The sequence below is a fragment of the Archocentrus centrarchus genome, chromosome 4 (assembly GCF_007364275.1).
Source record: "Archocentrus centrarchus isolate MPI-CPG fArcCen1 chromosome 4, fArcCen1, whole genome shotgun sequence".
Classification (NCBI taxonomy): domain Eukaryota; kingdom Metazoa; phylum Chordata; class Actinopteri; order Cichliformes; family Cichlidae; genus Archocentrus; species Archocentrus centrarchus.
This window is the reverse complement of record NC_044349.1, coordinates 21,151,151-21,164,906: the sequence shown is the minus strand read 5'-3', so window position 1 is coordinate 21,164,906 and position 13,756 is coordinate 21,151,151. Positions and strand designations below refer to the sequence as shown.

Below are 13,756 nucleotides of genomic sequence, written 5' to 3'. Positions count from 1 at the left end.
AGCCGAAACACAAGCTGCGTAGCTGGGAAGAGGGCCCTAAAGCGAAGCCTCGAACAAGAAGTTCCTAATCAATGAAGAGATGCTGCAACAATGTAAACTTGAAATGCATGGCATTTGGATCATTTGTTTTTTTAATGAGAGCCTAATCAAACATCTGACCTGGCTCTGTATCTGACTTACACTAATATATAGAACTGGCTGAAGACCAATTACATGCTATAGAAAACAACAGGAGTAGAAACATAACTGGTAAATAACCATGAGTGAAACAGAATCCTTAATGCTTCTGTGTTAGTTTTAACATCCTATTTAACTTTTTACTTCCCCCATGACAAATTGCATAACATCACTAATTTGAACGAGTGAGCATTGTCTGAAAAAGTAAAGTAATGATGGCTCTTTGGGGAGTCTATGTAACACATGGCCTATTCTTCTTCTGTTCATCCTCTTTCCTGATTATGGAGAGTAACTGCCCTACACTGTGCTTTCCTGGGACAAGTGAGGCTTACAAATCACCCCTGCAGCAGTTGGAGGAGTTGAAGGCGCTCAGTGCAAGGTTTTACTGCCTGTCTTCTATGAATGGCTCCCTTAAGGCTCCTATGATAATAGCTCACAGCCGTGCCCTTCACGGAACCTGACATCAAGCACACCCCTACAGCTGAATGGAAAGGCATATCAACTTACTCAATGGGGTTTCATATCAACTCACCCACTGGTTTCTGATCGTAACATAGGCAGAAACTAGAATAAAATAGTGGTAGCTGCAAGTTACATGTCAGGTAGAAATTCACTCAGTTTGAAACTTTTTCAAAGGCCTCATCTTGCTGGCTTCTAGCAATTTTTACTTGAAGAAAATCTAGAATATAAAACTCCATACATCAGCCCACTTTAAACAGCAACTTAATTTACTTTATTTCATATGTATAGTTTAATTTTGTTTCTCTGTTCTGCCCCTCCTCTCTACTTACTGCTAAAAACAAAGGCAACGGAGCCAGTCTCTGATGTTGTATTTTGTTGTCGTGTAGTCTGCCACAAGCGCTGCAGTCATTCCAAATATTTGTGTCAAATATGCTCTAGTTCGTCTCGCTCTCCAGACAAACTGGGAAACACTTTGCAGAAATTATATAACACAAAAAATCTGCTTAAATCACATCCTGATTAATAAATTAGTCTGACAATTTCAATCACTTCCTGTATCAAGGCACAGCTCAGTCACATAGCTAAGAATCTACAGCCATGCAAGTAGCTTTCTGAGCAACAGTGTCTTGAGCTAAATTTTAATTAACAACAGCATACTTTGCTCATGCTGGCGTTTATTAGGTGTAATGCATAGTATGTTCACCATCTTTGCTGGGAATGTCAGCAGATTAAGATGTGTAAAGCACAGCACAGATGAGTTTGATGGGAATGTCATTAGTTCTGCAGGTACCTGTCATCCTGAGGGGGAACATGAATGTAAACAATTTCACGGCAATCCATCTAATAGCTGTGATTTCAAAAGCATCTAAATTTCATATTCCAGCATGTGGCTTGTTACTAATATCTATTTTTTCTGCTGCAAACTGGGTCATCATACAGTTAAGGTAGCGAATATTTGTTACCTTACTTAACAGTTTTTTTGTGAACATTTAAAGAATAAATGTGTATTTTATGTTTGAGTAAATTCAACTGCATTTGAGAATAAGTGTAAAAAATATTTATTAGTTTTAGGGTAAGGATAAAATCTGTGGTTGATGCTAAATTTTGTATAAGAAGGAAAAAAAAACTGAAGATGTTTGAATGTAAAAAATTTGAAACTTTCATACAGGTAAAGTATCACTCTGCACAATACATTTCAGTGAAACACAAACTTTGTACTTAGTCCTATGAGAATAAAACAATTTTTGTGCACGCTCATGCACCCCATATGCACAAAAATTAACGCCACTTCAAATGGCCACATGGTTCAGTCATTGCCACCAACATAACCAGAATTGGTCTTAACTTTCTGAGGTGAGTGGTTCGATAATCACACAAAAAGGAAGGACATACAAAAAAGAGACATTCATCCATCATAACCGGTGCTACGGTGAAGCCAATTTTCACAAAGCTGCTAAGCTGATTGAGGCAGACCAAATCTGTTTCACCAGCTTACATTCCTTCAAAATGGCCATCTCACTTCCAATATCACGGGCTTTTACTGTTCCCCATTCCCTTGGCTCAGGCTGAGAGTTAGCAAGGCTTAGCTGGATGAAACACTCCAACAGCCCAGTTCTTCCCTGGAACCCACTGATATCTCTATAGCGCAGCCTCTCCCCCATACTATAGCTGCACTTAGCTGGTTTATTTACTCATGCTATTATTCTTTCTCTATTAAATTTCAGCTTTATTTTTTTTGCTTCACGTCACAACAATATTACAATCATTAGTATATAAAGTAAAGATTTATGTGAATTCTGATGATTCTAGGCACACAGACACAATCTAATCACAGCGCCTGTGTATACATACAGTATGCACACTTTGACAAAATGCACAGGCAGCACTTAACCACAACACCTTCCACTGGAGTAGATTAAATTCACACAAGATGTTTTTGAAGAAGGAAACTGGGCAGATAAGGAACAATTTTTTAATGAAAAAAAGCTTTATAGGGGACCAAGTGGATTGGCAATAGTTGTTCACCTCTTTTTGTCACCTGTGTGCCTAGTGCTGCATGTACCACTACAGTGCATTAATATCTATGATATTTATAAATCTTCAGTCATTACTGTGTCCCATTCCCTTCCCCTGTCACTTTTTCTGTGTCACTGTCTCACACATTTTCTGTCATTTGGCCACTACAGAAAATATTCTATTGGCCCAGGCTAGAGGCTGCTGGTGCTGGTCTATCTGGTCCTGGGATCGATCCGGCTCCAAGCCGAGGCCTCCCATTCATCTCAGTGCCATAAAATGTGATTAGTGCTGACTACAGCACTGCAGGGAGATGGGCTGATAGGCCTGATAGCCTCAGATAGGCTGGGCTGTACAAACTACAGGAAGACTGAGCAACAGCACACTGTGGATTCATCCTTGCTGTTCTCTGCCTTTTGCTTTTCTTTTTTTCTCTTCCATTGTCACTTTATATTTGCTTTTTCCTCACTCTCTTTTTGCCAGCTTCTTTCTATCTAATCAACTCCATCTTTATATCTAGCTGTCTTCAGACTGTCTGTTTCTTTACTTTATCTCATTTTTTTCTGCACCTGACAAGTACTGCTGTGCTGTGCACAAATTACACTGCAGCAGTCAAACTTAAATGCCAATATTGTCAGTTTTACCTTCTTTTTATCCTGCAATGTTATATTCAAATGATACAACAACCCTCCATCCTCTTAAAGCCACACACAATGCGCATACATGCAGCATATCTCCGTGCCATGTGACCACCTCTGTCAGCCAATCACCAGCTCTGAGCTTGCCAGTGGCATGAACAAGTTTGGAGGCTATGACAAGAAGTGAGGTAATAACTTGAAGGCTACCTCAGCTCTGAGGGAAAACAACTTTGGTAGAGTTAACGGCCCATGTTTCGAATGCACCAAGATGATGTAGGAAAGGTCAGGGAGGCAGGTCAGTTTACTCTGCTCATGTGCAGATGTAGACAAATAACAGAATATGGCATTTAACAGTGAAATTATATCATACATAAATATAATATTTCATACCAGTAACATCTCTTGCTGATCACCGTATTGGCATCAAGAATATCTAGAACTAAATAAGTACACTACTAGTGAACAATGTTCCAATGAAAACACAGAATCCAGTATCATATTACTTTTAAATAAAGTTAGCATATTTTATGCATAGGAGCTAAGAATTAAGCAGAATCTTATTAGAAATTAATGTTAGAATTATTTAAAATATTAACGTACTATTTTATGTTAATGCACAGGACTACCTTTACTACTAACCATATATTTTGGTATGTCCTATAGAATTATGCTACTGATCAACTTAAAGGACCAGCATCTACAATGGATGGAAATGGAAAACTATTTTTGTTTTCCGTAGTGTTACAGCTGTTGTGCTGTGTGTTGTATTTTGCGTATGCATGGGTGTGTTCTGTTGTCTCTCTCCCCTCTGCAGGAGCTGTCATCCTTTTCCAACAACAGGTGTTCCCATTCCCAACTAAGGGGAAAGGGGTTAGTACTTCAGACAATGATACAAAAAAACACTAGTAATTGTTTGCATTAACCTTGACTTATGTTACAGGATGAGTTAAAATAACCTCTCATATCTACACAGGGACTAAGTTTTCCAGTCTGCCATGTTTTGCCACCATGTTTCTATCGTAGCTCAGAATGGACAAACCAAACACTGATTCTTGGGGAAAATTTACATTATTGCATTAAAATGTCAGCCGCCATTCCCTTTTGAAAAGGGAATGCCATGCAGTTGCTTGCAAACTGCAACTACACTGCTGTTTCTTTATTGAAGTTATATCTATAATATTAAAGTAAGAAGAGAAGTTTATAGTGATGTACACCTTGGTAAAATTACAGTTATGTGACTATACACCTAAGAAAAATCTAAAATTTTCTGTTAACGACATGAAGTTATATCATTGTCTATTACAACTCAATTAATGAGTGATGAAGTTAGAGAATAAGACAGCCAGTGTTTTCTATGTAGGGTGTAACACATTGAAAGGTCAAAGCATGCTAACCTGTGTCTCCCGGACGTTCTCCACAGTGAAGTTAAACCAGACTCTAAAGCGGGGGTTGCAGGTGTCAGGCCGGATAAAGAGATCAAATTCAAACTCACTGATGTAGTCAACACGGCCCAGGTTCCCTGGAGAGAAGATGAACCAACTTAGGTTAGCATGTTGTAAAACTGAGCATTTCACAAAACAGGATCAGTGGTTCACTTACTCTGTATTGCTAAAAGCTCTCAGTCAATGTACTCAGAACATTACGAAAAGACAAGCAGACAATCACATGACAAAATAATGCACAGCTCATTTTAAATCAAAATGTGCTTTTAAAGACATGTTAACAATAAATGTTATGCAGTGTTTCAGACACACAGACTATTGAGTGGGCAAACCTGTTTTATTAACAGCCAACTAAGCAGGTCAATGTTTCCCATTCATTAGTGTATTTATGGCAGCCCCACACAATAGTACCACTGACCACGATATACTGACGTTTAATTTTTATCTGCTACTGAATGTGTGTGAAATGCCTTTTTGTTTTTTTTTCACTGTAGAGCTGCTTGCAGCATGCACACTATCTGGTTCAACAAGACCCATCACAGATGGGGATATCCTCCTGCGATTAATGAAATTATAAAATACACGCAGAAGTCAGGATGACATTACAGACCCATTTCATAATAGAAAACCCTTCACAGCAGACATCTTATTACCTTCTGCAAAACAATTTTGCCCTAATTTGGAGGCCTTGCCCTAAACTTTTATCCAAATACCTTTCTATTTATATAATCTGTAACAATAAGCCAGATATAATGAATACTTAAAAAGTATTCACATCATATTATACTTATGTGTACAGGAAAATTACAATATAATGCACCCATAAAACATAATCTGGCGATATTTACGTATATCATTTTAATCACAAGGCAACCATTTACAAAACATATTGCAACCATGTTGTTTACATTTGAACAATATTGCTGAGCAGTAGGTATGGCTTAAATTTGGCTTAATGAGTCACAGTCTGTACTATTTATGGCCATAAGTCATCCCTGACCAACATGTTAGAACCAACCATCAGAAGTTGGCATCACAGGCTAAGGCTGCAGCCTGATATTACCATAAATAGACTGGCTCTTTACATAGATATTTGGGATTTCCCAGTTTCTCATTATCTAACTACTGCCAGCTGTTCAATGACCTAGGTCAGCTGCATTAGCAGCCTGAAATTCTCCTTGTTGTTTACTCTCCATTTCAGATAAATACAGCCAAAGTATACAAAGGGTACTAAACATCCAGGAATATCAATTTCATGTTGCACATTTAAGAGTAAAGAATACATATGCCAAATTTCATGGCTCAACTCGTTGTGGTTTGGAGTCTGAAGACCATAAAGGTAAAACCTCACAGACAGACACCCAGACGGACAGATGGACATATGACTATCTTGTTGCACATCTTTGAAGAGTAAAGAACACATGCCAAATTTCATGGCTCAACTCCTTGTGGACGGATGGACTGACAGACAGGTGGACAGACGGACGGATGGACAGACAGCCTCCTGCTTTTTTGGAAGGACGGTCTGTTGTATACTCTTTTCATGGAGATAAAACAGCTGGCTCAATATGTTCTTAAGACAACACTCTCAGCATCAAAGACCCAACACTCCCAATAGCATTATCAACATCAGCTGTACTCTAACTTAACTGCTCAAAAGAATTAAAGGAACAGTTTTTAATCTGAGTATGGCATCAAGTCAATTAAACTTCTAGGATATTGATCTGGTCAATTAAGTAGCAGAGGGGGTTGTTAATCAGTTTCACCTGCTTTGGTGTTAATGAAATTAAGAGGTGCACTAGAGACGCACCAATGAGACAACCGCCAAAACAGAAATTGTTTTACAGGTGGAGGTCACTGACATTTTTCCCTCCTCATCCTTTTTCATTAGTTTTGCATTTGGCTAGGTCAGTGTCACAACTGGTAGAATGAGGCAATACCTAGAGAAGTTTCACAGGTAGTCCAACTCCTCCAGGATGGCACATCAGTAAGTGCCATTGCCAGAAGCTTGGCTGTGTCTCCCAGCACAGTCTCAAGCACACGGAAGACATTCCAGGAGACAGGCTGTCACTCTAGGGGAGCTAAACAGGGCCATAGAAGGTCCTTAACCCATCAGCAGGACCAATATCTGCTCCTTTGTGCAAGTAGGAATAGGATGAACACTGCCAGAGCCCTACAAAATGACATCCAGCAGGCCACTGGTATGAATGTCTCTGACCAAGCAATCAGAAACAGAATTCATGAGGGTGGCCTGCGGGCCCCACATCCTCTAGTGGCCTTTGTGCTCACTGCCCGGCACCGTGGAGCCTGATTGGCATTTGCCATAGAATACCATAATTGACAGACCCACCACTGGTGCCCTGTGCTGTTCACAGATGAGTGGTTCACCCTGAGTGCAAGTGACAGACGTGAAAGGGTCTGTAGAAGCCGTGAAGAACATTATGCTGCCTGTAATATTGTTTAGCATGACCGGTTTGGTGGTGGGTCAGTGGTGGTCTGGGGAGGGATGGATGCAAAAACTAAGGAGGCAGATCCATGGAGTAATGCACAGACCTCTACAGGCTAAAGAGCAGCACCCTGACAGCCATTAAGTATTGGGATGAAGTCCTTGGACCCAATGGCAGACCTACGCTGGTATAGTCAGTACTGGGTTCCTCCTGGTGCACAACAATGCCTGGCCTTATGTGGCCAGAGTATGCAGGCAGTTCCTAGAGGATGAAGGAATTGACACAATTGACAATTGACACCCCTGAACATTATATTTCGACATTTGCTTGTATACATGTCTGACACAAGCATGTGTCACAAGCATACAAACTACTGAGTACCATCCTGAGTTGCTGCAATGACATTTTGGCAGCCTGCCACATCATTTTTCACTTTGTCGGAGTGTTTTTGAATTTAGCCATCTGTAGGTTAATAATTTTCATTTCTATCAAACAATGTGTCACCCTTCCATTCCTAACACATTCCCCAGTCCATAGCAATATAGATATCCTGCATAATTTTTTTTCCCGATTGAGATTTAACGTGTTTTCAAAGTGTTCATTTAATTTTTTTGAGCAGTGTATAAGTTATTGTTAGAGTGCAGGTGCCTTGACACCTGTAAAGCTGTAAAGCTGCCATTTACAGCTTCTCATCATGTCCAAGTGGATAACATTGTTGAATGTTAACTATGAATTTTTGCTCTCTCTGTCCTTATGAATAATAGTAAACATGATTGAAAGAATTCTGCCTCAAGAAGCAGTAAGTGAGACTGAGACTGACATGTACACTCTGTATTGTTCTGCATTGGTAAGTGTTGTAAACCAAGCTAATGCTATGGCTGGGAAATTAATCGAATTTTGATTTCGATTTCAGCTCCAAATGATCACAAAAACACCTCCCAAGAAACTTAACTACATGTCGGAGCGATGCAGTCCGCAATGGTTCCTCCTGTGCATTTCCAGCTACTTTTACAGTGCAGTTTTTTAAATTTATCAGTGAGGGAAAAATCATTGTCTCAGTATAAGGAATAATAATCACAGCATCAATCTAAGGACTCACAAATGTCAGCAAATTTCTGAGAGATTGTTGAAACTATTGAAATGGACATGAGGGAATGAACAAAGAAGTGGAAAAACTAGCGGGACAAATATGTTTCCACGCGAAAAAAAAACTGACCCAGGAGGGAAAAGAGTCCCGGCCGCACCGCATGTAAAACACTGGGACACGACCGCAAGGTAATTAACACAGATTTTCTGCATGGCAACACAAACACTGCAGCATTGCCTGTATAACCAGTATTTGCTGTGTCGGCCTGAATAATTCTGATTTAGTATGAAGCTGAACATGTTTTCTGTTTGTTCTGGGCTATAATGGGCCAGCCTGACTGGAATCAGGGGTGTAGAATTAGGTAGGGACGGTAGAGACACGTCCCTACCAATCATGAGGCATGATTAGCAAGGGACAGTAGGGAGATGTCCCTACCAATATGTGCTCTGCTGGTGTAATTAGCACCACACCAGACCCCAATTCGTCACGGAAAACCCCGGAAACCAATTTGACTCACATCCCTACCAATATTAATACCAAACCTTTTAAATACACGTACAGTATCCGTCAGTATGTTGTGGCAGTCACTAAAATGTGAGCATGATAGTCATGATAACTGGCATTACCTTTCTATTCATCTATTTATAATTTGTTTAATTTATAATGTATTTATGCATATTGTATACATATGCATTGTAAACATTATATGTTCTGTATTTTATTTTCAATTTAGTACTTATTTTCAAGAGATTCTAGAAGTGCACTAGTTTTCAAGGTATTCACTGTTCTTTAAGTGAAATAAATGCAGTGTTTTACAAAGTCAATGAGTAATTGTGTTAAATAATTGTGATTTTAATATTGTCCAGAATAATCGTGATTATGATTTTTTTCCATAATCAAGCAGCCCTAGATAATGCTCAAGTAGAATCACTCTCAGGCAATGACTGCCTTAAGTATGAGAAGCAGAAAAACCAGCAGAGAAAAGTCGACAGGCGTGTTCAAGCAATCCATATCTCACCCATATATTATTCACAGCAAAAATAATAATAATAAAATAAATCCAGATGATCAGTGGAAGTATAATTAATCCACTGGGAAATACTTTCCAGATTCCACTTCTCATAGCTGTCTTTAAGTTGACTGGGTAGTAGCTGATTATAAGACAAGCATTCTAAATATATGCCTTATGTTTATATTCTAATGTGCGCACATTAACAGGAAACCCTTATGCACAAATTAATGCCCCCCTCCCTCCCAAAAAAACAAACAAACAAACAAAAAACATGGCATATGAGATAAAAGTGTGTTAGTCTTCTCACTGATGCTGCTAGACAACAATGACTATATAACAGTTTATGTTAATAGAATACATGTGACCAGTCAACTCTGTCATTCTAAGTGTTATAATGCAGTGCGGTATATGAGCAGCAGCTGATTAAGTTTGCTGGCAAAGTGTGCCGACCACAAGGCTCCACCTCCCTCACAGCTCTATATCAGGGCGTTGGGGTACTGCTGACCACCTGGTGGCAGGTAGTACCAAAGCAGCGGCACGCACACACTGACACAGCAGATTATAGACAGATGGGCTAACTACCACACTGTCAAAGCAGATCCCTCTCCTTCTGTCATCGGACAGCTAATCCACCAGTCAGCTTGCAACACACACACACACACACATAGAGACCACACACCCACTTTGCTCTGCACCACTGAAACTATGCACAGACGTGCCATCATTAAGTTATATAGGACCGCAGAAAATCACCAGGTGCTCTGAAAAATAAACATTAGTACTTCGATTGAAACTTTGCTTTGTGATGGGAAAAGTAACTTTCTGGGACACAATTCGTTTGATTTTGTTCTTCTATTCTGGTGTGTCTCATTACACTAGGCCTTTGTTGTAGGCCTTTATTTTCAGCCTCATTGGCTCTCATGACCTATAGTTAACGAGGCAAGTATCTTTTAAGTCATGTCTGACAATAGAAGGTGTGAGACAAAAAGAATCAGTGAAGGACGGGAAGTGACAGTGAATGTAGCATTCCTGTAATAGCAAAATTCAACACCAGCAAATGTCACAGCTGTAAAGTTTTATTTCGATTTATACAACACATAACAGCAATGCACAAGCAGTAAGAATCAAAACTGCCTGGTGTTATTGTGAAACAATAAGCTGATGACTGATTCGTAGTTACATTTAAAACCCGGCATCCAATAACAGCTTCCACTAATGGTGAGTGGCATCTCATTCCAACACACGGGTGCCAGGAACGAAAATCTGTCTTTGTAGACCACTACTCTGATTAGGGAGCGTCTGGGCAAAGCTATGACACAGTATATAACTCTTGTACTTCATCTGCTTATTCATCTGAAAAGTGCTGAGTCTAAATTCAAGCTGCATACAAACTAAAGCCCAAGAAAGTAAGTCGAGAGAGACAATAATAAATGCTGAGGTGCAATCTGTAGGAAGGAGAGAGGCAATAAGTGTTGATACAGGACCTTTATCATGTCCAACTTACAGGTACTAAAAAAAAGATTGCAAAGAAAGACTGAAAGTGTGTATTTAGATGTGCATGTACTGTATATGTCAAAACTCTCTTCAGGCAGTTTGGGAGGCAAGACTACAAAAATAGTAAAATATAGTGTGTGTTTATGTATTAATACAGTGGTTATCTTAAGTACTTACTTAGAACATAAGAGTTTTGTTACGCTAACCTTTTCTTATGGGCCCAGAATTAAAGTAATTTTGGTATTTTTCATTAGTCTTTTGTAAAAAAAAACACCACCTGTGTCTCCCTGATCAGTTCGGTCCTCAAAGCTTCAGGATGCATTTAACCAAAGGAAAAAGACAAAGTTATATTTTGACATATTTATCACCCTTTTGTAATAAATATCACAAAAAAACTTAATACATCTCTTGAATTGCACAGCTCTAGCTTGTTAAGTATATTGCCCAACAGGCTAGCAAATAGGCAGGCATGTTAGGGCTAGCTTTCTGGCAGGTTGGTAATGCAACCCCAAGCTATTTCAAGCTGAAAAAGCCAAGAGCAGGAAGAGAGTTAAACCAGACCCAACTGACACAGACACACTAGATAGACAGAAAACCAGCACCAGTTCCAGACACATGTGACATTAAATCAGTCACCTCTCATACCAACATCACTACTATTCATAGAGGCAACACTACCAAATACAGCCTATTAGAACAAGTTAATGATGAACTCCAGAGGTCATCCCTCCTATCAAACTCTTAATAATGTTATTCAATATTGAAAACCGAACCAATTTCTGAGGTCATTTTAATTATTTATTTTGGGTCTTTATTTTGAGTTTTTTATAATTCAGTAAGTGCTTTTACACCATTATATGAGGGATCAATAGGTTGATTTGTCTCTAATGTGAATAATTCTTTATTTAATGCTAACGTTACTTAACTGAATAGTTAATTGGAAATAAACCATTACCATAGACCATTATTACAATTTTATTTGCTTTCACTCAATTCAGGGGGTTCAGCAATAATTCCTTACGATGGACACATTTTACAAAACATCACACTGAAAACAAATAGAAAACAAACACTGATGCCTTCTAGCTATTTGAAAAGGAAAAGTATTATTCACACAATTAAGGACAGGTTTGTCATGAATTAAGTCAATATATTCAGTTTGTCTTACAGGTGCTCATCCTCAGAAGAACAGAAAACCTCCTTGCTGTGCAACTGGGGCTTAAGGTTACCTGTGGTTACGCTCACTAAAAGGCTAAACGCTGACAGAAAAATCCACAGTTTGTGTTTGTGTGTGTGCATGTACAGCAGATGGATTACATTTGGGCTTGCAATAAACTATGTCTTAGATATAAACTATTCTTATTTTGAATACTTTTAGTATTTCCAAACTAATAGAGCAGGCTCCACTACAATGAGATCTGCAGGGAAGTCAATAAAGTGATCTTCAACCATTGGCACAGGATTCACAGGATTCTTAACTGTGTTTTAGTGTACGAACAACAGTTACTAATATTTAATTAATTTCTTTATTTAGTTTGAAACCCTATAATATTCACTTCTAGCAGATGAAAATCATGAAAACCTAAATACACCACAACATATAAACAGAGCAATGGCTAAACTTTTGCAGATACCAAACTAATACTGGTCTACTGCTGCTTATGAATATGGTATCATAGCTAGCAATAGACAGTAGCCATGGGTGGCTGGGTTATTGAGCCTAATGCTTGAAGGCCTGATGTGAGCGATGGCTGCAGCTTGAAGGTTAGAATTACATGTTCAGCTCGCAGAGCAGCAGGGATATGACACACCATTGATCCCCGTTTTAATTTTATGGTGACTACCTCCAGATTCAAACGCTTTGGTAGGCTGGTAGCCTGACCCTTTTAATCAATCCCATATCATTTTGTATTTAACCAGCATTAACGGCTAGCTGATTTTTCTGAAATGCACACGGAAAGCATTAAAGATAAACTAGATAAATCTAAAATAAGTTATGCTGATCGCATATGATGTTGTAAAGAGACTCTGAGTACACCAGATTTGTCAAGAATTATTTTACCTTCTTTATGAAGCAGACAGATTGTTTAAGTGCAAAGGAAGCTAATGAACTACAGACTGAGAGAAGATGAGAAGGGGGGAAAAGGCACAATTTCTAGTCCTTGAGATCTCTTGCATAATTCCTCTTGAGTATCATCTCTCTCCATATTCTTTTTCATTGGTGTCTTGGCAAGTTATGTTGAATATCAATCTTCATCCTTGAGGGAAAACTAGCGCAGCGTTTAGACATTAACAAATTGGTTTTCAATGAACAGCTTAGCCCTGCTGGTGCAGCCCAACAAAACACAATTGCTGGTTCTGAACAAGATTTTACACATGACAGTTTCTCCTTAAGGAAAACCCAGAACAAAACCCTCCCTCTTTCTCTATAGTTGTATGTCTTCCCCTGATTCTCTTCGCTTTCTATCTCAGTGTCTCACACAAACAGGAAAATAAATAAGAAAAACAGCAAAACATGACATATTTTTCAGCAGGGGTGTAAATCACCAGACACTATATGTTGCAAACAAAAGTATCAGTGAAATGGGTATGAAACCTGCATCGTTACACAGGGCCATAGGCAAGTAAACAGGGTGCAAACATGACTTGGCCAAGTGGACAGTCAGTCATTCACACATGGGCTCACAGAATGTGTGTGTGTGTGTGTGTGTGTGTGTGTGTGTGTGTGTGTGTGTGTGTGTGTGTGTGTGTGTGTGTGTGTGTGTGTGTGTGTGTGTGTGTGTGTGTGAGAGAGAGAGAGACAGAAAGAGAGAGAGCTGGAGAGGGAGCAGAAGAACCTGGCTAATGTAATCCCATTACGGAGGTACAAGAGGGAGCAGTCACAGTGCTCAGCCCACACAATGGGCCGGCCTGCAGCCTGTAGCTATCCACTGGATGGATGGTTTCTGCCATGCAGATGGATCATCATACAGCAGCAGCAGGCC

At 39.3% G+C, this 13,756-nt stretch overlaps 1 protein-coding gene across 1 annotated transcript in view; it reads right to left on the bottom strand.

Annotated features, from left to right (window-relative positions):
- The window catches only part of agbl4 (AGBL carboxypeptidase 4), a 367,133-nt gene that overhangs the window by 328,582 nt on the left and 24,795 nt on the right, over positions 1–13,756 (bottom strand). The window contains exon 3 of the mRNA XM_030727883.1: positions 4,685–4,809. Within this exon, the coding sequence (XP_030583743.1) occupies positions 4,685–4,809 (125 nt within the window). The remainder of the gene's footprint in view (positions 1–4,684; positions 4,810–13,756) is intronic.